This window comes from Genypterus blacodes, unplaced genomic scaffold (assembly GCF_046128005.1).
Source record: "Genypterus blacodes isolate CSIRO-AG114 ecotype Tasmania unplaced genomic scaffold, CSIRO-AGI_Gbla_v1 ptg000005l_1, whole genome shotgun sequence".
In the NCBI taxonomy this organism is placed as follows: domain Eukaryota; kingdom Metazoa; phylum Chordata; class Actinopteri; order Ophidiiformes; family Ophidiidae; genus Genypterus; species Genypterus blacodes.
In genome coordinates, this window is record NW_027466819.1 from 3,775,194 (window position 1) to 3,802,985 (window position 27,792).

Genomic DNA, 27,792 nt, shown 5'->3' on the forward strand with positions numbered 1-27,792 from the left:
ACGATCCACGCCGTCGACTTCAGATAGCTTCATTTATGTATGAAACAGGGAAGAGTAGTTTGTCATCTGCATAGAGGCGAGCAGGGCGGGCTGCGTCTGTCACATTAGATATCACAATGAATCTTGCTAGCTCTTCTTCTTCTGTCTTTCCTCCTGACTTGTGTGGCTGCTGCGGCGCCCCGTCTGCGCTCTCATTAGGATCGATCCAGAAATACGTCAAAAGTTCCCAGCCGAGGCCTTACACAGTCGTCGTCTCGTTTGAGGTCTGACGCCGCAAAGCGACGCTCGGGCTGAAACCGAGCTGCCGTCCCAGAAGATCAAATTTAAGGAAAAACGTTTGTTTGGCCTCTCACCTCCTGCAGGTGTGTGTCATTGTTCAAACGGGACACTAATAGGTTTGTTTTGTGTACGGTCGGATACTCCACTGGGTAGTTTTCCCTCTCTGTGTGTGTGTGTGCGTGTGTGTGAGGTATTCATGTCTGGCTAAAAAGCCTTTCTGAGCGTTTACTTTTCCATTAGCAGCATGGCTTTTACACCCATTAAGGTTTGTGCTGAAGAGCCATTTTGTTTGTTTTGTTCTTTAATGGTTTTGGTGTCAGTGCCGCCGCCACCCCTCACACACACACACACATACACACACACACACACACACACACACACACACACACACACACACACACACACACACACACACACACACACACACACACACACACTCGTCTGCATTTGTGGATTTTAACAAGGACCGGGTTCCCTTTATCATATTCGGTGTTAAAGTACAGGACCCATCTACAGAATATAACTTTATTTAGGAAAATGACTTTTCTTACTCTATAGGAAAATATGTCAGATGTTCAAGATTCCATGCTCACTTTCCTTCCTTCCTTCCTTCCTTTCCTTCTTCCTCCTTCCTCTGCTCTTTCCTCCACCACATCCTTACTGTATATTACACTACAGTTACCTTTCAGATTACAATCCAGTTATTCTGTTTAAACTCAGAAAATAAGGTGAATATTATCTCATCATCTATTATCCCTTCCTTCCTTTCTTCCTCCCCTCCTTTCTTTCTTTCCTCCCTTCATTCCTTTCTTCCTTCCTTCCTTCCCTCCTTCCTTCCTTCCTTCCTTCCTTCCTTCCTTCTTTCCTTCCTTCCTTCCTTCCTTCCTTCCTTCCTTCCCTCCTTCCTTCCTTCCTTCTTTCCTTCTTTCCTTCCTCCATTCTTTCCTTACTTTCTTCCTTCCTTCCCTCCCCCCTATTCTTCCTTTTTTCCATCCATCCTTCCTTCCTTCCTTCCTTCCTTCCTTCCTTCCTTCCTTCCTTCCCTCTTTCCTTTTCCCCCCTTTCCTTTTTGTATTTATTTGACTCCCTTACCTTCTTTACTTGTGCCTAAGTGTAAACAAAATGAATGCATAAATGTATAATATAATATTTTCCCCCTGTGGTCAACCAAAGACAAAACTCAATGATCTTAGTAATGTAAAATAAATAATCTGCACATTTTTAAACCAAACCTCTTGATAACTACAGACTCTGGATCATTCGGGGCTGCAGAGCAACATTATCATTTCATTTCTGGAGTTTTGAACAAAGGGTGAGAGAACCACACGTTGTATTCAGGCACACAGTTTATTCTGGGAAACGGGAGCTCTGACTCTTTGTCCCTGCGTGTGGGAGGCGGCGGGGGAACAAACGGGCTTCGCTCCCTGAAACTCCCCTGACTGTTTGCTATCTTCTCTGCCTGGAGTTGAAACGCACGACCTCTACACGACCCCTACGCCTGGAATCTACCGTCTGTGTGCCCCTGATAACGTAGCAGCTGTCAGCTCATGTGAAAGCTCGTCAACGTGTCTGAGATGAGACAGAAACGTCCGTCAAAACAGCCACGCTTAGAATTTGCTCCTGTTGTGGTTTGGACAGAACCCGGGTGCAGAGGATCATGGGACAACGCCGCCTGCTGGGAGCGTGCTGAGGTCGGAGAAACCATCACCATCCCCTGTCCTCGATTCCTCCGATCTGTATTTGGCAGAAATGGTACGCTCTTTATTCACACCTGCCTAGGTTTTTGTGCAAGTATCCACAGGTTACTGCAATATTTCCCTCATACAGAGTTTGACTGACTGATACACACACACACGTCACAGTATTACCTCAGTGTTTGTCTTTGTCAAATACACCTGGACTGGATTCAGACTTCAGACGCCGACGCAAGCTGCCGGGTCGCCACATTGGGTCAGAATCTGTGCTAAGGTGTCACCAGAGGCTTTGTCTGTGCTGTCTGTGCTCCTTCATGGGTTCACAGCCCTCATTAAGTAGCTTAGACTCTGCACATTCAGATAAGAACTCCAAACCGACCTTTGCACGGCCGCTCTCAGCAGCTGATATTCACCAAACATGACCTCATTTACTCTTATTATGTAAAACGTTAATGACTATGAAAAGAGCGTATTCAAATCTAGTGTGTTATAATTATTTGTGTTTTCACTACAATAGGTGGGTCTGAACACACACCCACACACTGACCGCACAAAGACCCCTTTGTTGGAAGCTGTGTTGTTCTGCTCCCAAATGAAGTTGATAGATGATGTCGCGGTCGAGTGCCCGTCGGACAAAAAACGACCACAACACCGGCGGGAAATCTCTTTGCTGTCCTTGCTTCTTCTTTTTCTTCTTCTTCTTCCTTTCTCATAGGGAACATCAGCAGGAACTGCACCTCAGCAGGATGGTCCCCGGTTTTCCCCAACATCACCAGCGTGTGCGACCCCGGCGAGACGACCCAGGATAAGGTAAAGCATCTGCCCTGCTGAGTCTGCCCAGCTCAGTCTGCTCAGCTGAGTCTGCTCAGCTCAGTCTGCCAAGCTGAGTCTGCCCAGCTGAGTCTGCTCAGCTGAGTCTGCCCAGCTGAGTCTGCCCAGCTCAGTCTGCTCAGCTCAGTCTGCCCAGCTGAGTCTGCCCAGCTGAGTCTGCCCAGCTGAGTCTGCCCAGCTGAGTCTGCCCAGCTCAGTCTGCTCAGCTCAGTCTGCTCAGCTGAGTCTGCCCAGCTGAGTCTGCATAGAAACACAGGCGCTCAGATAAACTATTTCCATTATATCACAGTTATGCTTATGGCTGCGTTTTGTTTGTGCAGGAGAAACAGTAGCTGTAACACGACACACACCCTGAGAGGCTTTAACTGCCTGGGTTCAGTGTCAAAGTCTCATTAACAGCGGTTAATTGGCTGAAGTAAAGCATCAATATGTCTGATATCCATGTAAATGCCTGGTTTGACCTTGGGGGTCATTACTGCGTCTCTGGCCTGATTCACGCCAGGGTCACGAGCGCTCTGGCCTCCCGTCTCCCTGTGTGTCTCACTCCACCGCCCTCCCTCTCTGTCTCACTCACTTGTCTCGGTCTCATCCTGATCAAAGCCATTGCAGGCATCTGCTGCCTTCAACGGAACAGGAAAGTAAAAACTCTCGCCTATTTTCTGGAATAATTCACAAACATACACGACGTCACTTTCCATTCAAGCAGGAAGATGAGAAACACACTGAACCTCAGCCAGCCAATAACACAGTTGGCAGCTGGGGCTGGAAGTAAAGGCAGCAGACACAAAGCCGCTGTGCCACCTGCGTCTCCCAGAAGCAAATTGCCGGAGCTGGAATCAAAGGAGCTTCATCTCGTCAAGGAATTGAAATGTCGCCTTTTCGCTTTCCTCCGCTTGTTCGCTGGGGATTAAACGGAAGAAAGAAAGAAAGAGAGAAAGAAAGAAAGAGACGCCAACTTTCATCCGGGGGCAGCAGCCGGGTCGAAATTTTGTTGCTGTAATGAACTTTGTCTGATCAACCAGTGAATAGGTGAGGGAGTTTGAAGGGCAAAGGGACGCGAGGAAACTCTTCACACTGCCATCAAAGAAACTGGTCGGAATTGCGGAACGAACATCTGATTGTTAGAAGTTTAACTCGAGCAGGAGACGTAAACCTGGTGGAGCGTTTAGTTCCCATGCTGGAGGGTCTGAGATCGGCCCCGACGCTCCGAAGCTCCGACGCTCCGACGCTCCGACGCTCCGACTCTTCACACGTTTATGCTTTTGACTCTCCCTGAGTTCCGTGCGTCCCTTTGAGGCGTCTTTGATCTGTTATCTGAAAGTCTTTATGCCCTCCCAAAGCACTTTGCATTGCCTTTGTGTCTGAATGATGCGGTGGAATTAAATGAGCCTGGCTTAGAGAAATAAACCCTTGTGTTTAAACAATAATTAGTGACATGAAGGGAAGTCTTTGGTACATTTGAGGCGTAATAGTTAAAGGTTCTGCCGTGTCCATAGTCACTCTGCTGGACTCTGCTGCTTCCTCTCTGTCCTCATTAGAAACATCAGGACTCTCAGTAGGTAAAGCAAGCTTAGAACAAACAACCATTATGTTTAAAAATACAAAAAAGAAGAAGCTGTTAGTGTCCAGACGCTGGCTAATGTTCCGTGCGTCCATTGAGTGGTTTGTTTGTGTGTTTGTGTGTCTAAGTGGAGGGAAAAGAGCCGTCGCTCTGTGGTTTAGTTTGGCGTGAAGTCATGGCTGCACTGTGCGAATGTAAACAGCATTAGTCTGTATATGAAAGGACCTGTCAATCAATTTAACAGCAGCAGCTATTTCTCTTTCTGGAAGAGAGAGAAAAAGAGACTCGACCCGAAAGCCACCTGAGGACAGACTGACCCTAAGAGACTCTTTCTCTTTCTCTCTCCCTCCCTCTCTCTCTCTCTCCCTCCGTCTCTCTCTCTCTCTCTCTCTCTCTCTCTCTCCCTCTCTCTCTCTCTCTCTCTCTCTCTCTCTCTCTCTCTCTCTCTCTGTCTCTGCAGCTGATCTTCTACACGGTCGTCCAGACGTTGTACACTCTGGGTCACAGTCTGTCGTTGATCGCTCTCACCACCGGGAGCGCCGTCCTCTGTCTGTTCAGGTCAGATGAATATCAGCACAAAGATCCAAGGTTCCACAACGTGTTTAACCATTTAAATCCCACCTCAAACACAAACCACCAACCAACCGCATCAGATCACTGAGGGTCGGGGGTTTTGTGGCTGTTCTGTTGAAAACAAGTCTGTGTGGATTTTATAGCTCTATAGTGTTTCGTGACCTTAAATGTGTGTGTGTGTGTGTCTGTGTGTGTGTCTGTGTGTGTTCCAGGAAGCTCCACTGCACCAGGAATTACATCCACCTCAACCTCTTCTTCTCCTTCATCCTGAGGGCCGTGGCTGTGCTGGTGAAAGACCACATCCTCTTCTCCAGAGACACACAGTGCTCCAACCAGCCGTCTCTGGTGAGTGTGTGTGTGTGTGTGTGTGTGTGTGTGTGTGTGTGTGTGTGTGTGTGTGTGTGTGTGTGTGTGTGTGTGTGTGTGAGTGTGTGTGTGTGTGTGTGTGTGTGTGTGTGTGTGTGTTTGTGAGTGTGTGAGTGTGTGAGTGTGTGAGTGTGTGTGTGTGTGTGTGTGTGTGTGTTGATTGACCAGTAACAAATCAGCTAAAATGTCAAATATCCTCACTGGACTCACAGAAATGTTTAGGTCTTGAAAATCCTGCAGCAGCTGATGATTTGACGTGTGTGCCTGTGTTTGTCCACGTCGTGTGTTTGTCCCTGCCGTGTGTGTGTGTGTGTGTTTGCAGGTGGGTTGCAAAGCCAGCCTGGTGCTTCTCCAGTACTTCATCATGGCTAACTTCTTCTGGCTGCTGGCGGAGGGTCTGTACCTCCACACGCTGCTCATCGCCATCTTCTCCAAGAGCAGACACTTTGTGGCCTACATGCTCATGGGCTGGGGTACGACCCTCCTGTGTGTGTGTGTGTGTGTGTGTGTGTGTGTGTGTGTGTGTGTGTGTGTGAGTGTGAGTTGGCCGTGATGATGTCCTCGTGTCGTCCTGCAGGAATCCCCACTGTGTTTGTGTCTGCGTGGGTGGTGACCAGGATTTATCTGGAAGACTCCGGGTGAGCGACACTCGTACACGTACTCACAACACACACACACACACACACAGATTTTTGTTGCACCGTATGTGGATTGTGTACAGTTTGTATCCTCTCTAATGGCCGTCACTCCCACCACGACACCGCAGCTCATTATGTCACCTTCTATGTGAAGGTACACTAAGCGGGCGTATTCCTTCATTAGCCAAGCAGACGTAGCGGAGACGTGATAGGAAACGCCAGCACGTGACCTCCAACCTGCTTCCCCTGCTGCTTCTCCTGTGTAAAGCTTTGATCCATGTCGTTCATACTGGGGCTGTGGGTTCTGTTCCCCTCAGATGCTGGGAGAGAGACGACCACTCCGTACCTTACTGGGTGATAAACGGACCCATCGGATTCTCCATCATGGTAGGTCGCGTATCCGCTGAGAGGAGATGTGTGAAGAACGCCACCAGGCTCGCTCATTCTCTTCAGGACTGTTTATGGAAAACTAAAGGACAGTCGGATGATTCCACCTTGTGTCATTCTGATTTAAATGTTGACGTGAATTGAATTTGTCCTCCCTGTGTCCAAGGTGAACTTCCTCCTGTTCATTAGCATCATAAGGATCCTGGTTCAGAAGCTGAGGTGTCCTGACGTGGGCGGCAACGACCAATCACAGTACAGGTGACGGCTCGCTCGCCCCTGTCTCTTGACCAATCAGAGCATTGCAGAGAGCCAGAGAATACCGATTGTGGGGAGAGAGAGGAGGGAGGGGAGGGGAGGGGAGGGGGGGGATTGTTGGGAAAGATGCTGTTGCTCCTGCAGTTGATCTTAGTAGCGATGTGTGTGTGAGTCAGCTGAGAGGCTCTGAACGTCTCTAATCCCCTCGCCGCTCGCTGTCAGAAGAGATCAGAGTAACGCTCACACTCGTTCAGATAGCTCCTAATGACGACTGGGTAATCTCCAGGTTATCTCAGCCCCCCCCCCCCCCCCCGCGAGGTCGGAGCTGCTCAGGGGCGTTCAGCTCACGGCCGCCGCCTCCTCCAGCTTTGGGTGTTTGACATTCACAGGCGGGAGGTGAAGCCTGCTTACGCCCCTGCAGAGGCGCCTCTCTAAAGGCCACAGTCTGCAGCCGCACAGCTGGGCCCTCCCTGATGGTGGTGGTGGTGGGGGCGGGGTGGGGGGGTGGGGGGGGGGGGGGCGATGAGGAGGGATAAGTCACCTGTTTACAGAGGCAGAGCGGCTAAGGCGGTACTTACACACACATTAAAGCCTCCTTTATACAACGATTCAGGCAACACATCCTTTTCTTTCAAACGTTCAAATGCATGTAACAGGCCTGGATGACGTCATTGTTCCGGTTGTTATCGGATCAACTCGCCTTATTCTGCGACTCCACACATACGACTTCATCTCAATCCTGCCTTTTCAGCGCAAATGTGTGTATTTATTCGTTTAAATGCAGCATTTAGACATGCATAGTTTGGAATGCAGCCATCCTCAGCCAGGTATGACTGAGCTTCTTCTTGCTGGAATTAAAGACGCCAAGAAGAAGAAGAAGACGATGAGGGATCAGTTTCAGTGCCACACCCATGTAACGTGTAAACTCTCTTCTCACCTCAGGCGTTTGGCCAAATCCACCCTCCTGCTCATCCCTCTGTTTGGGATCCATTACGTCATCTTCGTCTCTCCTAGCGAATCCATAGCAGAAGTCTACAAGATCTTCTTTGACCTGGCCATCGGATCCTTTCAGGTGATTCTCACAAAGTCCTCAAGCGGCGTCGTCATTGAATGAAGTTCTAAATGTGTGTGAGTGTTTTGTTCACGGGCCCCACTGTGTGTTCTCCTGCAGGGTCTGGTTGTGGCCATTCTGTATTGTTTCCTAAACAGCGAGGTAAGTCTGAAGAGTGGGACTCTCCTTCATATTCACTGAGGGAGGCACAAAGTAAAGGCTTTCTTTTCTTTTTTAAGCTGTTGTTGCTAATTAACCTTTCGTATTATCAGCAACCAGTTGATAAGAAGTTAATTATGCTGTTCATAATTTAATTAAAATGACTTTATCAGCAGAAAAACAATAAATATGACAACTGAAACAACCTGAAGTCATGTTGGGCCTCAGCAGCAGATAACAAGCTACAAACAAACACCAGGCGGGAACAGAAACCCTCCAGATTCAGCCTCAAGTTCATCAGATAAGATGACATTTGCAGCTCAAGCCACAAATGAAATGAGAACAAACTGTGTTTTCAGGTTCAGAGTGAGCTGAGGAGAAAGTGGCGGAGCATGTGTCTCAACTATCGCCTGAGCAGAGGCCGCCACTTCAACGGCACCATCAGCTCCAGGAACGGATCGGAGAACGCCGTGCAGTTTCACCGCAACTCCCGAACGCAGTCCATCCTGCAGTCCGAGACCTCGTGGTGACAGACGGAGCTTTGTAAAAGAGTCCTGGTCACATGGTCCAATTAGATGTTGGACCATGTGGCTTAGAATATGAATGACGTGCATCACGGGAGGTTCGCCTGACAATCTGACGGGGAAATGGAGCCAAATTTATGCTTTTAAACTGATCATCAATACAGCCGATCAAAGCACCCAGAGTCACTCAATGAGATTTAACCTTCAGCCTCTGTACTCGGGTCAGGGGTCGCTCTCCTATCGTCACTTCCTGGTCATTTTGCTACTGGAGGAGATGCACCTGCAGGGCATTGAAAGTCAAATTAGTAGCCAAAGAAATTCGCCTTTACAAGAGGAAGCCGTCATGACAGCGCAGGGTTCTGTTCCCGTCAGAGGCTCGTCAGGCGTCACTCCCCCCAAACACACAATATTTTGTAAAATTGCAAAAAAAAGAGAAGTTCGTACTCAATTACAAGCCACAGTGCTTCAGCTGTTGGACAACCGTGTACGAAAAAGAGCAGTCGTCTCCGCTCAGCCCCACTTTACCCAGAATCCTTTGCTTTTGCAGCAGTTGCATGAAATCTTTCAACCTTTTCAACCTTTTTATTGGCGTTTCTACTCGTGGTTGTCGGTTGTTGGTGTTGTTTCCCGGATGAAAGAAGAAGAAGAGTCTTCCCAGAGTGTCGGCCTGCTTGCTGCCGTCTTATTTAATATTCACTGACTTTAATGTTGCGTTGAGGCTCCATGAATGTTTTGTGCCAAACGTGAAGGATGAAGTCCGAGCCGTCCGTCAGCCTCTCACTGTATGAATGTAACTTTATCAAACTGTGCGGTGATTCTGTATTAGAGACGTTTGTAGCAGCTTACGGTGACAGTTCAGTGATTAGTGGTTTCTATGTAACAAAGTCCTTCAGCCTCGGTGTCCATGGTGACGGATATCAAACCTGTGGTAATGTAAATCCTGTATATTTTGGTGGCTCCTGCTTGCTTTGTGCGTCTGTTTGCTGGTGTTGGTTTGAAAAAAAAAAAAAAAAAAAACTTCCCCCAGCCTGTAACGTCAGCCAGCTGTACTTTTGTTGTACGGCTTTTTGTATTTGGTTTGTATTTCAAATGTTCACATTCTGCATCTTGTTCTTGAATGATGCTCTGCACAAAGTTTAATATTTATTAACAGAGATGGTTTTCTGTATGAGTGTGTTTGGATTAGACAACGATTAATGGAATAAATCATCTTTTTCAAATGGACTTGGTGTCTGCGCCCCTTCACTCGCATCGCCAAGGTCACCACTCAAAGCACCAGATAGCACAGATCACACAGTCACCAAGGTCACCAAGGTCACGACGACACTCACATCAGTCCGTCTGCATCCATTCAGACCCGGACATTTGGGTCTAAACAGATCCTCTCCTCCGACACTCTCACACTTAAGCATGAAGAATGTCTGAGCTCAGTCTGGTGAAAGTTAGATTTGAAGAAGTTCAATATTTCTTACTGTTTTGCTACAACGTGCGGCCCTGTTTGAGGAGGAGTGGCTCATTCTGTAGAAACTGCTGTATCTCATGAAGGAGTGAGTCTAGTGGAAGCACATTTTTGGGCACATCTGCACTCACTTGTTATGCAAAAATGACAAAACGGAGTAGACAGTAGAAGTTTGTCAGTAAGTTGTGAAGCTGCCATAATAAAGTGAGACCCTGCAGCGCGGGTGCAGCACCTCTGAGTGTGTGGCTGTAAGAAGCTGGAGGAAATGTTGTCTTATGATTATTTCTCCTCTCGTGCCTTTTCTTCCTCCTCCTCTTTCCTCCTCTCTCTCTCTCTCTCTCTCTCTCTCTCTTTCTCTGGCAGAGCTACCCGAGGCAAACACGCTGCAAATTGGTAGGGAGGCAGCTTAACGTTGATCCATGTTGGACTGCTGTCTGAGAACTTGGCTACACGTCTCTTTGGTTGTTGTACACGGAAATCCCAATTCTCCAGCGGTGCTGATGGCTTACTGCGGCTTAGTTGTCAGCCCGCTCTGATTCTCACCCCCAGATACGAACATAATACAGGGCGAGCAGAGACTAAAGCTGGAGGCGAATCAGTGAAGTGTGGTAACAGCCCTGAAAGATCACGCTTAGAACTCTGTTCCTCTTCTGACTCCAGCCGACAACCTCGTCATTACACACTCGGACAGCTTTGTCTCATTATTTAAATGGGAGATCACTCTATAAAGCACTTATTCTGCACACACAGCACTGAAAAAAACCTAAATGCTTGTTTGCAATGCAATGGTTTGTCAACAAATAACATATATGTGCCAGGTCAGGCATGTCATTCTAAGCATTACATCACTTTCCCATTCCATTTGCTCACTGAACACGCCACACACAACAGTTTTTAATGAGCAGAGAACTTGTGCGAAACAGTTCAGCAAGCTCGAGCGAAGATCGTGAGGCCTTCAGCCATCTGGTTCCTCCGTCTGTCAGCATCAAACATCTGTCACTGACTCGCTAAAAGAATGAGGAGATACAGCCGGACTTGTTCCCTTGAGACCGGGACTTGCTTCGTCTTCTTCGTGATCTCCGTACAGCCAGGACGGATGTTAATGAGAGCTATGAACTCAGCCAACCTACAAGCTCTTAGTGCTACTTACTGCTTAGAGTGGAACGCTAATCTTTGACCTCCTTCCGCACCAACATCTGGTCCAACAACCGCTGTCCAGAACCTGCAAAGAGACGGGACAGGGAGAGGCAACTATGTGGGACGTTGCCTGACTAATACAGTATAAAGTCCTTTCTACCATACTAGTATTAGTTAGTGTATAGTGTTGTCTACTGTGAAAGGTTCAGAGCTGTGACTCCACCGTGTGAAGCCTGCAAAGGTTGCAGAGTCACGCTGCTTGTCGTGGTTTGCAGCGCTCCATCCGTGCATGAATTCACGGAACGCCGAGACCTGCTGGACTTTCTGTGTCAGTCTGTGTTAAAGTCAAGATGTCTACAGATGCTTCACACACACACACACACACACACACACACACACACACAGACACACACACAAACACACGCCTGGCTGGTCACCTCAGGATGACATCACCAGTCACTGTCGCTGTCTGAGGACTGCCTGGAGAAGACACACTGTTCTCTATGGAAGTCTCTTGATTCCCACTTCACTGATTGAACTTGTTCGCTTTGGTGTCGTTGGAATTTTTCCTCATCTTTCTTGTGTTTCTGATCTATAAACTAATTAGTAGATGCTCCTCTTTTTCCATTTAAATTAAGAGGCTCAGTCCTGTGCCAGGTTTGGTTTGTTTACTTTGTGGACAAAATGTCAAATGACTCAATTATGAGCTGAGAAGTTGAGTAGTAGAAGAAGAAGAAGAAGAAGAAGAACACTCCTCCTCTTCTATCAAAACATAAACAACTGAGCTTTAACACAACTCGTCCGTTTTCCAAGGTATCAATCGCGTCCGACTCCCAGCGAGGAAGAGGAAGAGCAGTAGGAGAGAAGAAGACTGAAGCAGACAGGGTGGTTTCACAGGAGAAGTCCCCCGATGCAGATGAAAGTGTGTTTTTCAGGGCTGTACTTTTAAAAGAGCGAGGAGCAGAAGAGGGTCCTGTCTCCCAAAGCAAGATTATGAATTCATTTGTATTTAAAGTGCTAAGAGTGAAGCCCTGAAGATCCTCCGGGGTCTCCATCAGATGATGTCGCTGCTTTGTTAGACGCGGGTCGTAGATAGATAACGTGAGAAACACACACTCACAGGGACGGAAGGTACAAAGGGATGCGACACCACGAAGATGAGGAGGAACATAGAGTGTAAAAGAAGAGAAATGAGTCGTTCATGACAAATGTTCTCCTGCAGATTTAGATTAAAACGTGAATGAAAAAGCAGACAGACAGACTCGCAGATTCTTAGATATTTGTCAGAAATGTGCATCGAATGGTTTCAGCTGGTCCATGGGAGGCGTGGATGGGTTCACATCCCTGCCGCCTCTGCACCTCCGCTCGCTCACTCCTTCTTCCACTGTTTGACTTTTCAGGGCAGCTGAATAATTGATCATAATTGAGAAAATGAAACACACACAGACTTCCTGGTTTATCTCTCAGGGGAAGGTTTTATGTGCAAGCAAGCCAACATTCCCATAATGGGGGAGACGCTGTAATTGACTCCCCCCCTCCCCCTTCATTCTAAAGTTCCCATTTCTTTCATTTGTCGGCTCTCTCGCCTCTGCAGGGACCTGATTACTTTTCCTTCGCTGTCACTACTTTGAAGAAAGTCTTTCATGGGCACTTTTCCACTGAGCCTAAATTTATTCTACGGATCCTCACATCACCTGACGCTTATGGATGCTCTTAATCAACCAAGTCCTACATCCCACTCTCATTATGTGCTCCAGTCTCCAGTTCAGCCGTCTGAGTGCTGCGCCACATCATCTTTTGAAGAAATGTGCACTTTCCCTGCGTGTCGTATTGAACTGGAACACACACACACACACACACACACACACACACACACACACACACACACACACACACACACACACACACACACACAGGGATGATTCCCATTGGTCTCTGTGAGCGAACACGTCTGCAACAGCAAATAAACAGATGAGTGTTTGATTGATAATTAGATGCAGCTGCCATTGCCGGCCAGCCAGCAGCCACGTCTGAACACACACCTCAGACCCAGGAAGAGGAATGTTGGTGTGGATTCATTTACTTGTGAATCCATGTAATTAGAAGCAGCAGAGGCCAAACGCTGCCGCTGCTTCTTTGGTCAATCTGTCTGACAAGGATGAAGGAGGAGAGTGTGTGTGTGTGTGTGTGTAAGAGAGTGTGTAAGAGAGTGAGTTGGAGATAAGCGTCCCTGTGTCCGGATGCATTCAGGTAAATCATACAGGAGAGTAAACAAAGATTATCTTGCCGGGTTGTGGATAAAAAGTTGTGACGCCTGTCGATGTCTCCTTAACGTGACTTTGTCAAGCTCCAAGAAAAAGTTTGACAGTAAGAACACACACACACACACACACACACACACACACACACACACACACACACACACACACACACACACACACACACACACACACACACACACACACACTGATTTAAATGTATCTGTTGGCATTTTAGAGTTAAGCTGCAGGTTGTGAACTTTTTGGGAAACTTTGCTAAACTACAACAACAACACACACTCAGTGGCCTTACTCTCACTCCGCACTTGTCATTTGTCTCATGGAATGATGAAGAACAAAGGACGTTTTGCCCCAATAATCAGGGTAGACAGAGCCTCAGATGAGGAAGATGAGGAAGAGTGAGTGCCTACAGATACAATTAGATGTGATTCAGTCCATCAGAGCGTTTCTGTGAAGGAGGGTGGCTGTCTGAAGCCAGCTGGTTCAGGAGGAAGACTCAGGAGGAAGGTCCTGCGTCACAGGCAGCTTGTGGTTAGAGACGAACACGTGTGTGTGTGTGTGTGTGTGTGTGTGTGTGTGTGTGTGTGTGTGTGTGTGTGTGTGTGTGTGTGTGTGTGTGTGTGTGTGTGTGTGTGTGTGTGTGTGTGTGAGCTGCATATCTCTCCATTCCTCATTCTTTACTGCCTTCACTTTGTCCTCTCCTTCCTTTTTTTCATGTCCTTTCCTCCTCTCTCTCCTCCTCCTTTCCCTCTTTTCATGTTTCTTTCCTTCCTCCTTTTCCCTGGTGCCCCCTTCCTCCTCCTTTGCTGACCTTAATACCTCTCATCCGTCCACCTCCAGACTCCATTGGAGGAATCGTCAGTGTCATGGTGATGGGAGTTTCTTATCTGTGGGTTCTAAAAGCCAAAATAGACTTTTACCATCTTATTCTACCGCCTGTTTATCTGTTTAGAATAAATCAGTTTAATAGCAACAATAACACCGCCCTCTTCTGGATTCCTCTCCCATGTTGTCATCACTACAGGGCTCAATGAACTCCTCTCGGATCAAATGCAGGATCGGCTGGGTTCCGGTCCCACTTCCCTGTTATGACGTGGTGACTGAACCCAGGGGGAGCAGGAAACACAGAACAGACTGCAGGACACGCCACTCTGAATGATCCGGCACCTTCTCCATGCATGGGCACAAGCTGAGCTGTCTGCAGTTTGGATATAACACAGGAGCGCTGTCGTGCCAAGTGGTGGTTTATTGTTAACAGCTATCTGAGGCTGCCAGTTACAGGACGGAATGAATGTTGTGTAACCTCAGATGAAGGAGGAAGAGCTTCCCTTCATCCTGACCTTTTTATTTACATGCTACCAAGGAATTTGTTTATTTAGAATTCAACTATTTACTTTCTCTTTCTTTCCTCTATTCTCTGGAACATTGCTCAACAAAAGATTGAGGAAAGTTCTCCAACAGTCTTCCTCACTTGATAGAAGACTTCGTGAATAAAATCCTCATACTTCACATGACACGACATTGATATCATCTCGTGGACTAACAGAGGTCAGAGCCTTCAAACACGCTTTGCCCCACTGGTGACGTCGGGGTGGAGCTCCATTGCCATCTAGCGGTGAGTGCGTGTATGACATGGTGTGATAAGGCAAAAGCAGATGTATCAATCAAAATAAACATCTCTCTCTCTCTCTCTCTCTCTCTCTCTCTCTCTCTCTCTCTCTCTCTCTCTCTCTCTCTCTCTCTCTCTCTCTCTCTCTCTCTCTCTCCTCAATATAAAGTGGAGAAAGGAAAATGTCAAGTTTTTTTTCTTCATATAATCACTGTATGTATGTTCCTATTTCAGCCATAAGTCTATATGAAGATAATTGTTTGAACTATCAGCTTGCAGTGAGGACAAGTGAGTATACAGCAAGAGCAGGAGAAGAAGTATGAAGAAAGGAGGAAAGGAGGGTATAGGGAAGCCCCATTTCCATTCGTCACGTGTGTCGCTCTTAATCCTTAATAATGTGTGACAATACAGTAACAGATGTTTGTCTCGCCCCTACTTGGTATTGGCAAATAAAGACTAAGTCTGTTAACTAAACTAATGTGAATGAAGAAATCATAACAACAAGCAACAAGGAACTAACAATCCTGTTAGACTGCCAATCTAAATATGTTCTCTATCTTCCTTTTGTTTTTACTTCATTCGGCCCTCCTCCCCTCCTTCAATCAGACGTATGGCCTCAGTGAGGGGATTTCATTTGTAAAAGAGCTTCAACTGTTTAGAAAAGCAGCCATCAAAGCAACCATCAACCAACAGAACCACTGGAACAATGTACATTTATGAACCTGTGAACAATCAAACACAATGAAGACAAGAATGAAACAACAACATCTGCTTCAATATTCTGCCATCAACCTAACAAGGAAACTGCTTCTCTTCCTGGAATGAGTCACAGGCCTGACGTGTCCTCGCTCCTCCTCCTGCTCAGCTCCACCCTGGGCTCAGACTTCCTGGTTCCTCCCCTTCACAGATCTGCACTCTACAGACGAGTGTGACCAACAAGTGCTGAGCAAGAGTTGATAAGCCACATGCACTGTAGATCAGAGAGAGGAAACAGGAAAGGAGGAGTTTGGGTTAGGATCAGATAACAAAAGGCTCAGATTTCAGAGGAAGTGAAACTCACCTGTTCACTGTCACTGAGAGGTGAAATGGCGCAGCAAGAAATTCAGATGGATCAAGAAAAGTTTTCCTGTTCAATCTGTCTGGATCTGCTGAAGGAGCCGGTGACTATTCCCTGTGGACACAGCTACTGCAGGAGATGTATTAACAACTACTGGGATGGAGAGGAGGAGGAGGAGAAAATCCCCAGCTGCCCTCAGTGCAGGCAGACCTTCACACCGAGGCCTGTCCTGGTGAGAAACACCATGTTAGCAGATTTAGTGGAGGAGCTGAAGAAGACAGAACTCCAAGCTGCTCCTGCTGATCACTGCTATGCTGGACCTGCAGATGTTGGTTGTGATTTCTGCACTGGGAGAAAACGGAAAGCCATCAACTCCTGTCTGCAGTGTCTGGCCTCTTACTGTAAGCAACACCTCCAGCCTCACTATGATGTAGCTCCATTCAAGAAACACAAGCTGGTGGAGCCCTCCAACAAGCTTCAGGAGAACATCTGCTCTCTTCACCATGAGGTGATGAAGATGTTCTGCCGCACTGATCAGCAGTGTATCTGTTATCTCTGCTCTGTGGATGAACATAAAGGTCACCACACAGTCTCAGCTGCAGCAGAGAGGAAGGAGAGGCAGAGAGAGCTCGGGGAGAGTCGACAACAAGTCCAGCAGAGAATCCAGGACAGACAGAAAGACGTGAAGGTGCTGCAGCAGGAGGTGAAGGACATCAATCAGTCTGCTGATAAAGCAGTGAGGGACAGTGAGGAGATCTTCAGCCAGCTGATCCGTCTCATGGAGAAAAGAAGCTCTGATGTGAAGCAGCAGATCAGATCCCAGCAGAAAACTGAAGTGAGTGGAGCTGAAGAGCTTCAGGAGAAGCTGGAGCAGGAGATCACTGAGCTGAGGAGGAAAGACGCTGAGCTGCAGCAGCTGTCACACACAGAGGATCACATCCAGTTTCTACACAATTACCCCTCACTGCCGCATCTCAGTGAATCTACACACTCAGCCAGCATCAATATCCGTCCTCTAGGTCACTTTGAGGAGGTGACGGCGGCTGTGTCAAAGGTCAGAGATCAACTACAGGACATGCTGAGTGAGGGATGGACCAACATCTCACTGACACTGACTGATCTGGATGTTTCACTGTCACCAGCAGAGACCAAGACCAGAGCTGGATTCTTAAGATATTCAAAGGAAATCACAATGGATCCAAACACAGCACACACACGTCTGTTATTATCTGAGGGGAACAGAAAAGTAACACATATGAAGAAACCTCAGTCATATTCTGATCATCCAGACAGATTCACACTCTGGTCTCAGGTCCTGAGTACAGAGAGTCTGACTGGACGTTGTTACTGGGAGGTGGAGAGGAGCAGAGGAGTTGTAGTAGCAGTGACATACAAGGATATTAAAAGAGGAGGGGCTGAAAGTGGATTTGGATTCAATGAAAAGTCTTGGTCATCATATCATTTCAACAACAGTTGTTCTTTTAGACATAACAGTATCATCACTCTTCTCTCAGTCCCTCCCCCCTCCAGAGTAGGAGTGTACCTGGATCAGCCTGCAGGTCTTCTGTCCTTCTACAGCGTCTCTGACACCATGACTCTCCTCCACAGAGTCCAGACCACATTCACTCAGCCGCTCTATGCTGGAATTAGGCTTTGTTTTCCTGGAGACACAGCTGAGTTCAGTCAGCAGACAGGAGTCATCACAGAGTGAATGGGTGAGATTGTGTGTTTTCCTTCTTAAATGAATGTAGTGTGTGTCTTTGTTGCTCCGTGCTCGTCACTGTGCTGTTCCTGCTCTGCACTTAGTTCACCTTTCAGTCAAACAGTGTGAGTGTTAGTGTTTCTTTGTTTTGTCAGTAGGTGGCGCTCTTTTCATTCATTCTCCATAGCTGTGTAGGGATACAGGGGTGCTGGAGTCTGACCCAGCGCTCACTGATTAAGAGGCAGGGTACACACACACACACACACACACACACACACACACACACACACACACACACACGGGGAGAACATGTCCTCCACACAGAGAGGCCCTGACTCTAATCAAACCCTTCCTGCTGCTCTCAACATGTTTCCTCTAGAAAAGATGAGACTTGTAGACAGGAGTGATTAAAGATAACTCAGCTACTTTACGTCTCCATCTTTGTTGCTGATCTGTCGTCTGATTTGTTGTTCTGAACTCAATCATTGTTTTATTATATAATCAGCTGTAAGGAACATTCAAATGTGTTCTTCTCTTTTCCTTTATGCAATGGAAATCTCCATGATTGATCCACTTTGTCCTCCAATAACTGGAATGTCAGTGTTGTTTTGTATTTGAGGGCCTTTAGAGACGCTGTTGTCCTTAAAATGAGACCAGAAAAAAGGAAACATGAGTACTTGAAGGTCTTGTTGCACATTTTGGAGTGTGTGTATATTTTCCATTCCCCTTTATTGCTGCTGTACAAACTTCTGCTCTCTGTTATTTGATCTGAATACTTGATAAGATGTTTTTGTTATAATGACCATAGATATTTAGTAAGAGCTCCATATAAATGTAACAGTCAATCTAATCAGGATGCTGACAAACCCATGATGAGGTGAATATCTTCTGTACATGTAAACACTGAATGAGAATGCTTCAGCAGACTCAAACTAATGGATGGAACCAAGGGAATGCATCAATCAATTAAAAAAACAAACTATTTCAAAGGCGGATCACTGTTTTACTTCCATGCTCATTACACAGAGTTCAGTCAATATTGGGAAAATACAGAATAAACAGAGGAACTCATCTTTAAAAGGGAATGAATTGAAGATATAAGAGAAGATGAAACGTTAAAAGGACATTTCTGTTGTCATCTTTAAACTTTGCATTTTTGACAAATGTTGAACTTCAGTCATTACTTCACTCTGCCTTTGCATGAGCCCTTAGCTTTGTTTAGTAAATTTGTGTCTCTAAAGTTCTACATTGTCATCTTTTTTGTGTATATGTGGATTAAATTCCTCAAACTATTTGCTTGTTATTATTTTAGTGCTGAACTTATTAGTTGGTCTTTAGCTGACAGACAGAACTCCTGGTTGGTGCTTGTAAGTAATGTACCAGGTGAAAATATGAACTCCTGCTTAAAACCCCGATGCAACCAAATATTTATGAACACACACACACACACACACACACACACACACACACACACACACACACACACCTGAGCCAACCTAAGGAACCGGAGCACCCAGAGGAAATGTGTCATTCTAAATATGTTCTCTATCTTCCTTTTGTTTTTACCGTAATTTTCGGACTATAAGCCGCGGCTTTTCCCCCATTTTTCGACCCTGCGGCTTATATAACGGTGCGGCTAATCTATGGATTTTTACAGCTAACGGCCACTAGGGGAATTCCTAAATCTATGGATTTTACAGGTTACAGTCCGGAAAAGAGCGCGCAAAAGTAAAAGTGGAACCGCGAGTGGTACGAGAGACAGAACGACAGCGAGACAGACGGACATTTCGAGAGCGAGACAGTTTGTGAGACACCCTCATTATGGAAATTGATATTGCCTCGTCAAGCGCTGTAAGCTTTGTTTTTTGTTAGGGTACTGCTGCAGGCTATAATGTAGATCAGTGGTTTTCAATCTTTTTCATGCCAAGGACCACTGCTGTAGATCACTGCCGGTACGTGCGCTGGGAGCGCACCGTCTAAGTTTGAAAGTTGAAAAGTTTGTGTGTCTGAAACGCTATGTGATACAGTACAGTTTACACAGCATAGTACATGTTCTGTAGCTACTATTGCACTAAATGGTAACACTTGAAAACGTTATGCAAATATGCAACTTGTTTGTTGAAATGTTAATAAATGGGAGCTTCCTCAAACAGCCGCCTCTTTCCCGACAATCCCCTCTGTGCACGAACCCTTACATATGGTAATTAAAGATTTAAAAAAACGGCGGTTTATAGTCCAGTGCGGCTTATATATGTACACATCATTCAATTTAGCTTCTGCGGCTTATAGTCAGGTGCGTCTTATAGTCCGAAAATTACGGTACTTCATTTGGCCCTCCTCCCCTCCTTCAATCAGACGTATGGCCTTAGTGAGGGGATTTCATTTGTAAAAGAGCTTCAACTGTTTAGAAAAGCAGCCATCAAAGCAACCATCAACCCACAGAACCACTGGAACAATGTACATTTATGAACCTGAGAACAATCAAACACAATGAAGACAAGAATGAAACAACAACATCTGCTTCAATATTCTGCCATCAACCTAACAAGGAAACTGCTTCTCTTCCTGGAATGAGTCACAGGCCTGACGTGTCCTCGCTCCTCCTCCTGCTCAGCTCCACCCTGGGCTCAGACTTCCTGGTTCCTCCCCTTCACAGATCTGCACTCTACAGACGAGTGTGACCAACAAGTGCTGAGCAAGAGTTGATAAGCCACATGCACTGTAGATCAGAGAGAGGAAACAGGAAAGGAGGAGTTTGGGTTAGGATCAGAGAACAAACGGCTCTGATTTCAGAGGAAGTGAAACTCACCTGTTCACTGTCACTGAGAGGTGAAATGGCGCAGCAAGGAATTCAGATGGATCAAGAAAAGTTTTCCTGTTCAATCTGTCTGGATCTGCTGAAGGAGCCGGTGACTATTCCCTGTGGACACAGCTACTGCAGGAGATGTATTAACAACTACTGGGATGGAGAGGAGGAGGAGGAGAAAATCCCCAGCTGCCCTCAGTGCAGACAGACCTTCATACCGAGGCCTGTCCTGGTGAGAAACACCATGTTAGCAGATTTAGTGGAGCAGCTGAAGAAGACAGGACTCCAAGCTGCTCCTGCTGATCACTGCTATGCTGGACCTGCAGATGTCGGTTGTGATTTCTGCACTGGGAGAAAACGGAAAGCCATCAACTCATGTCTGCAGTGTGTGGCCTCTTACTGTGAGCAACACCTCCAGCCTCACTATGATGTAGCTCCATTCAAGAAACACAAGCTGGTGGAGCCCTCCAACAAGCTTCAGGAGAACATCTGCTCTCTTCACCATGAGGTGATGAAGATGTTCTGTCGCACTGATCAGCAGTGTATCTGTTATCTCTGCTCTGTGGATGAACATAAAGGTCACCACACAGTCTCAGCTGCAGCAGAGAGGAAGGAGAGGCAGAGAGAGCTCGGGGAGAGTCGACAACAAGTCCAGCAGAGAATCCAGGACAGACAGAAAGACGTGAAGGTGCTTCAGCAGGAGGTGAAGGACATCAATCAGTCTGCTGATAAAGCAGTGAGGGACAGTGAGGAGATCTTCAGCCAGCTGATCCGTCTCATGGAGAAAAGAAGCTCTGATGTGAAGCAGCAGATCAGATCCCAGCAGAAAACTGAAGTGAGTGGAGCTGAAGAGCTTCAGGAGAAGCTGGAGCAGGAGATCACTGAGCTGAGGAGGAAAGACGCTGAGCTGCAGCAGCTGTCACACACAGAGGATCACATCCAGTTTCTACACAATTACCCCTCACTGCCACATCTCAGTGAATCTACACACTCAGCCAGCATCAATATCCGTCCTCTGAGGCACTTTGAGGAGGTGACGGCGGCTGTGTCAAAGGTCAGAGATCAACTACAGGACATGCTGAGTGAGGGATGGACCAAGATCTCACTGACACCGACTGATCTGGATGTTTCTCTGTCACCAGCAGAGCCCAAGACCAGAGCTGGATTCTTAAGATATTCACAGGAAATCACAATGGATCCAAACACAGCACACACACGTCTGTTATTATCTGAGGGGAACAGAAAAGTAACAAAGATGAATAAACCTCAGTCATATTCTGATCATCCAGACAGATTCACTCACTGCTCTCAGGTCCTGAGTACAGAGAGTCTGACTGGACGTTGTTACTGGGAGGTGGAGTGGAGCAGGAAAGGAGTTATAGTAGCAGTGACATACAAGGATATTAAAAGAGGAGGGGATGAAAGTGGATTTGGATACAATGAAAAGTCTTGGTCATTATATTATATGAACAACAGTAGTTCTTTCAGACATAACAGTATCATCACTCTTCTCTCAGTCCCTCCCCCCTCCAGAGTAGGAGTGTACCTGGATCAGCCTGCAGGTCTTCTGTCCTTCTACAGCGTCTCTGACACCATGACTCTCCTCCACAGAGTCCAGACCACATTCACTCAGCCGCTCTATGCTGGAATTAGACTTTATATTCCTGGAGCCACAGCTGAGTTCAGTCAATAGACAGGAGTCATCACAGAGTGAATGGGTGAGATTGTGTGTTTTCCTCCTTAAATGAATGTAGTGTGTGTCTTTGTTGCTCCGTGCTCGTCACTGTGCTGTTCCTGCTCTGCACTTAGTTCACCTTTCGGTCAAAGAGTGTGAGTGTTACTGTTTCTTTGTATTGTCAGTAGGTGGCGCTCATTTCTCCGTCTCTCTCTACTGGTGATGAAGTGAACATTGCTTTTCATTCATTCTCCATAGCTGTGTAGGGTTACAGGGGTGCTGGAGTCTGACCCAGCGATCACTGGTTAAGAGGCAGGGTACACACACACACACACACACACACACACACACACACACACACTCCTCCACACAGAGAGGACCTGACTCTAATCAAACCCTTCCTGCTGCTCTCAACATGTTTCCTCTAGAAAAGATGAGACTTGTAGACAGGAGTGATTAAAGATAACTCAGCTACTTTACGTCTCCATCTTTGTTGCTGATCTGTCGTCTGATTGGTTGTTCTGAACTCAATCATTGTTTTATTATATAATCAGCTATAAGGAACATTCAAAAGTATTCTTCTCTTTTCCTTTAATGCAATGGAAATCTCCATGATTGATCCACTTTGTCCTCCAATAACTGGAATGTCAGTGTTGTTTTGTATTTGAGGGCCTTTAGAGACGCTGTTGTCCTTAAAATGAGACCAGAAAAAAGGAAACATGAGTACTTGAAGGTCTTGTTGCACATTTTGGAGTGTGTGTATATTTTCCATTCCCCTTTATTGCTGCTGTACAAACTTCTGCTCTCTGTTATTTGATCTGAATTCTTGATAAGATGTTTTTGTTATAATGACCATAGATATTTAGTAAGAGTTCCATATAAATGTAACAGTCAATCTAATCAGGATGCTTACAAACCCATGATGAGGTGAATATCTTCTGTACATGTCAACACTGAATGAGAATGCTTCAGCAGACTCAAACTAATGGATGGAACCAAGGAAATGCATCAATCAATAAAAAAACAAACTATTTCAAAGCCGGATCACTGTTTTACTTCCATGCTCATTACACAGAGTTCAGTCAATATTGGGAAAATACAGAATAAACAGAGGAACTCATCTTTAAAAGGGAATGAATTGAAGATATAAGAGAAGATGAAACGTTAAAGGACATTTCTGTTGTCATCTTTAAACTTTGCATTTTTGACAAATGTTGAACTTCAGTCATTACTTCACTCTGCCTTTGCATGAGCCCTTAGCTTCGTTTAGTAAATTTGTGTCTCTAAAGTTCTACATTGTCATCTTTTTTGTGTATATGTGGATTAAATTCCTCAAACTATTTGCTTGTTATTATTTTAGTGCTGAACTTATTAGTTGGTCTTTAGCTGACAGACAGAACTCCTGGTTGGTGCTTGTAAGTAATGTACCAGGTGAAAATATGAACTCCTGCTTAAAACCCCGATGCAACCAAATATTTATGAAAACACATACACACACACACACACACACACACACACACACACACACACACACACACACACCTGAGCTAACCTAAGGAACCGGAGCACCCAGAGGAAATGTGTCATTCTAAATATGTTCTCTATCTTCCTTTTGTTTTTACCGTAATTTTCGGACTATAAGCCGCGGCTTTTTCCCCATTTTTCGACCCTGCGGCTTATATAACGGTGCGGCTAATCTATGGATTTTTACAGCTAACGGCCACTAGGACAATTCCTAAATCTATGGATTTTACAGGTTACAGCCCGGAAAAGAGCGCGCAAAAGTAAAAGTGGAACCGCGAGTGGTACGAGAGACAGAACGACAGCGAGACAGACGGACATTACGAGAGCGAGACAGTTTGTGAGACACCCTCATTATGGAAATTGATATTGCCTCGTCAAGCGCTGTGAGCTTTGTTTTTTGTTAGGGTACTGCTGCAGGCTATAATGTAGATCAGTGGTTTTCAATCTTTTTCATGCCAAGGACCACTGCTGTAGATCACTGCCGGTACGTGCGCTGGGAGCGCACCGTTTAAGTTTGAAAGTTGAAAAGTTTGTGTGTCTGAAACGCTATGTGATACAGTACAGTTTACACAGCATAGTACATGTTCTGTAGCTACTATTGCACTAAATGGTAACACTTGAAAACGTTATGCAAATATGCAACTTGTTTGTTGAAATGTTAATAAATGGGAGCTTCCTCAAACAGCCGCCTCTTTCCCGACAATCCCCTCTGTACACGAACCCTTACATATGGTAATTAAACATTAAAAAAAACGGCGGGTTATAGTCCAGTGCGGCTTATATATGTACACATCATTCAATTTAGCTTCTGCGGCTTATAGTCAGGTGCGTCTTATAGTCCGAAAATTACGGTACTTCATTTGGCCCTCCTCCCCTCCTTCAATCAGACGTATGGCCTCAGTGAGGGGATTTCATTTGTAAAAGAGCTTCAACTGTTTAGAAAAGCAGCCATCAAAGCAACCATCAACCCACAGAACCACTGGAACAATGTACATTTATGAACCTGAGAACAATCAAACACAATGAAGTCAAGAATGAAACAACAACATCTGCTTCAATATTCTGCCATCAACCTAACAAGGAAACTGCTTCTCTTCCTGGAATGAGTCACAGGCCTGACGTGTCCTCGCTCCTCCTCCTGCTCAGCTCCACCCTGGGCTCAGACTTCCTGGTTCCTCCCCTTCACAGATCTGCACTCTACAGACGAGTGTGACCAACAAGTGCTGAGCAAGAGTTGATAAGCCACATGCACTGTAGATCAGAGAGAGGAAACAGGAAAGGAGGAGTTTGGGTTAGGATCAGAGAACAAACGGCTCTGATTTCAGAGGAAGTGAAACTCACCTGTTCACTGTCACTGAGAGGTGAAATGGCGCAGCAAGGAATTCAGATGGATCAAGAAAAGTTTTCCTGTTCAATCTGTCTGGATCTGCTGAAGGAGCCGGTGACTATTCCCTGTGGACACAGCTACTGCAGGAGATGTATTAACAACCGCTGGGATGAAAAAGAGGAGGAGAAAATCCCCAGCTGCCCTCAGTGCAGACAGCCCTTCACACCGAGGCCTGTCCTGGTGAGAAACACCATGTTAGCAGATTTAGTGGAGCAGCTGAAGAAGACAGAACTCCAAGCTGCTCCTGCTGATCGCTGCTATGCTGGACCTGCAGATGTTGGTTGTGATTTCTGCACTGGGAGAAAACGGAAAGCCATCAACTCCTGTCTGCAGTGTCTGGCCTCTTACTGTGAGCAACACCTCCAGCCTCACTATGATGTAGCTCCATTTAAGAAACACAAGCTGGTGGAGCCCTCCAACAAGCTTCAGGAGAACATCTGCTCTCTTCACGATGAGGTGATGGAGATGTTCTGCCGCACTGATCAGCAGTGTATCTGTTATCTCTGCTCTGTGGATGAACATAAAGGTCACCACACAGTCTCAGCTGCAGCAGAGAGGAAGAAGAGGCAGAGAGAGCTCAGGGAGAGTCGACAACAGGTCCAGCAGAGAATCCAGGACAGACAGAAAGACGTGAAGGTGCTTCAGCAGGAGGTGAAGGACATCAATCAGTCTGCTGATAAAGCAGTGAGGGACAGTGAGGAGATCTTCAGCCAGCTGATCCGTCTCATGAAGAAAAGAAGCTCTGATGTGAAGCAGCAGATCAGATCCCAGCAGAAAACTGGAGTGAGTGGAGCTGAAGAGCTTCAGGAGAAGCTGGAGCAGGAGATCACTGAGCTGAGGAGGAAAGACGCTGAGCTGCAGCAGCTGTCACACACAGAGGATCACATCCAGTTTCTACACAATTACCCCTCACTGCCACATCTCAGTGAATCTACACACTCAACCAGCATCAATATCCGTCCTCTGAGACGCTTTGAGGAGGTGACGGCGGCTGTGTCAAAGGTCAGAGATCAACTACAGAACATGCTGAGTGAGGGATGGACCAAGATCTCACTGACACTGACTGATCTGGATGTTTCACTGTCACCAGCAGAGCCCAAGACCAGAGCTGGATTCTTAAGATATTCACAGGATATCACAATGGCTCCAAACACAGCACACACACATCTGTTATTATCTGAGGGGAACAGAAAAGTGACATGGATGAATGAACCTCAGTCATATTCTGATCATCCAGACAGATTCACTGACTATGCTCAGGTCCTGTGTACAGAGAGTCTGACTGGACGTTGTTACTGGGAGGTGGAGTGGAGCGGAGGAGGAGTTGGAGTAGCAGTGACATACAAGGATATTAAAAGAGGAGGGGATGAAAGTGGATTTGGAAAGAATGAAAAGTCTTGGTCATTATATTATTTCAAAAACAGTTGTTTTTTCAGACATAACAGTATCATCACTCCTCTCTCAGTCCCTCCCCCCTCCAGAGTAGGAGTGTACCTGGATCAGCCTGCAGGTCTTCTGTCCTTCTACAGCGTCTCTGACACCATGACTCTCCTCCACAGAGCCCAGACCACATTCACTCAGCCGCTCTATGCTGGAATTAGGCTTTGTTTTCCTGGAGCCACAGCTGAGTTCAGTCAGTAGACAGGAGTCATCACAGAGTGAATGGGTGAGATTGTGTGTTTTCCTTCTTAAATGAATGTAGTGTGTGTCTTTGTTGCTCCGTGCTCGTCACTGTGCTGTTCCTGCTCTGCACTTAGTTCACCTTTCCGTCAAACAGTGTGAGTGTTACTGTTTCTTTGTTTTGTCAGTAGGTGGCGCTCTTTTCTCCGTCTCTCTCTACTGGTGATGAAGTGAACATTGCTTTCATTCTCCATAGCTGTGTAGGGTTACAGGGGTGCTGGAGTCTGACCCAGCGATCACTGGTTAAGAGGCAGGGTACACACACACACACACACACACACACACACACACACACACACTTCTCCACACAGAGAGGACCTGACTCTAATCAAACCCTTCCTGCTGCTCTCAACATGTTTCCTCTAAAAAAGATGAGACTTGTAGACAGGAGTGATTAAAGATAACTCAGCTACTTTACGTCTCCATCTTTGTTGCTGATCTGTCGTCTGATTGGTTGTTCTGAACTCAATCATTGTTTTATTTTATAATCAGCTAAATGTATTCTTCTCTTTTCCTTTAATGCAATGGAAATCTCCATGATTGATTTACTTTGTCCTCCAATAACTGGAATGTCAGTGTTGTTTTGTATTTGAGGGCCTTTAGAGACGCTGTTGTCCTTAAAATGAGACCAGAAAAAAGGAAACATGAGTACTTGAATGTCTTGTTGCACATTTTGGAGTGTGTGTATATTTTCCATTCCCCTTTATTGCTGCTGTACAAACTTCTGCTCTCTGTTATTTTATCTAAATACTTGATAAGATGTTTTTGTTATAATGACCATAGATATTTAGTAAGAGTTCCATATAAATGTAACAGTCAATCTAATCAGGATGCTTACAAACCCATGATGAGGTGAATATCTTCTGTACATGTCAACACTGAATGAGAATGCTTCAACAGACTCAAACTAATGGATGGAACCAAGGAAATGCATCAATCAATAAAAATAAAAACTATTTCAAAGCCGGATTGCTGTTTTACTTCCATGCTCATTACACAGAGTTCAGTCAATATTGGGAAAATACAGAATAAACAGAGGAACTCATCTTTAAAAGGGAATGAACTGAAGATATAAGAGAAGATGAAACGTTAAAGGACATTTCTGTTGTCATCTTTAAACTTTGCATTTTTGACAAATGTTGAACTTCAGTCATTACGA

At 45.9% G+C, this 27,792-nt stretch overlaps 3 protein-coding genes across 3 annotated transcripts; all 3 read left to right on the forward strand.

Annotated features, from left to right (window-relative positions):
- The first annotated feature begins 1,667 nt into the window (after positions 1 to 1,667).
- Positions 1,668 to 8,638, forward strand: vipr2 (vasoactive intestinal peptide receptor 2). The gene is made up of 11 exons (XM_076147265.1): positions 1,668 to 2,031; positions 2,689 to 2,783; positions 4,826 to 4,923; positions 5,151 to 5,283; positions 5,627 to 5,777; positions 5,882 to 5,942; positions 6,260 to 6,329; positions 6,496 to 6,587; positions 7,527 to 7,656; positions 7,756 to 7,797; positions 8,154 to 8,638. Exons 1-11 carry the CDS (start codon positions 1,854 to 1,856, stop codon positions 8,322 to 8,324), a joined length of 1,221 nt encoding a protein of 406 aa, XP_076003380.1. The 5' UTR covers positions 1,668 to 1,853; the 3' UTR covers positions 8,325 to 8,638.
- A 6,748-nt stretch (positions 8,639 to 15,386) lies between these two features.
- LOC142996459 (E3 ubiquitin/ISG15 ligase TRIM25-like) lies at positions 15,387 to 18,843 on the forward strand. The gene has a single exon (XM_076147456.1). It carries the CDS (start codon positions 15,888 to 15,890, stop codon positions 17,568 to 17,570), a length of 1,683 nt encoding a protein of 560 aa, XP_076003571.1. The 5' UTR covers positions 15,387 to 15,887; the 3' UTR covers positions 17,571 to 18,843.
- A 1,163-nt stretch (positions 18,844 to 20,006) lies between these two features.
- LOC142996265 (uncharacterized) lies at positions 20,007 to 27,791 on the forward strand. The gene is made up of 2 exons (XM_076147205.1): positions 20,007 to 22,052; positions 24,781 to 27,791. Exons 1-2 carry the CDS (start codon positions 20,276 to 20,278, stop codon positions 26,592 to 26,594), a joined length of 3,591 nt encoding a protein of 1,196 aa, XP_076003320.1. The 5' UTR covers positions 20,007 to 20,275; the 3' UTR covers positions 26,595 to 27,791.
- The last annotated feature ends 1 nt before the right edge of the window (position 27,792 follows it).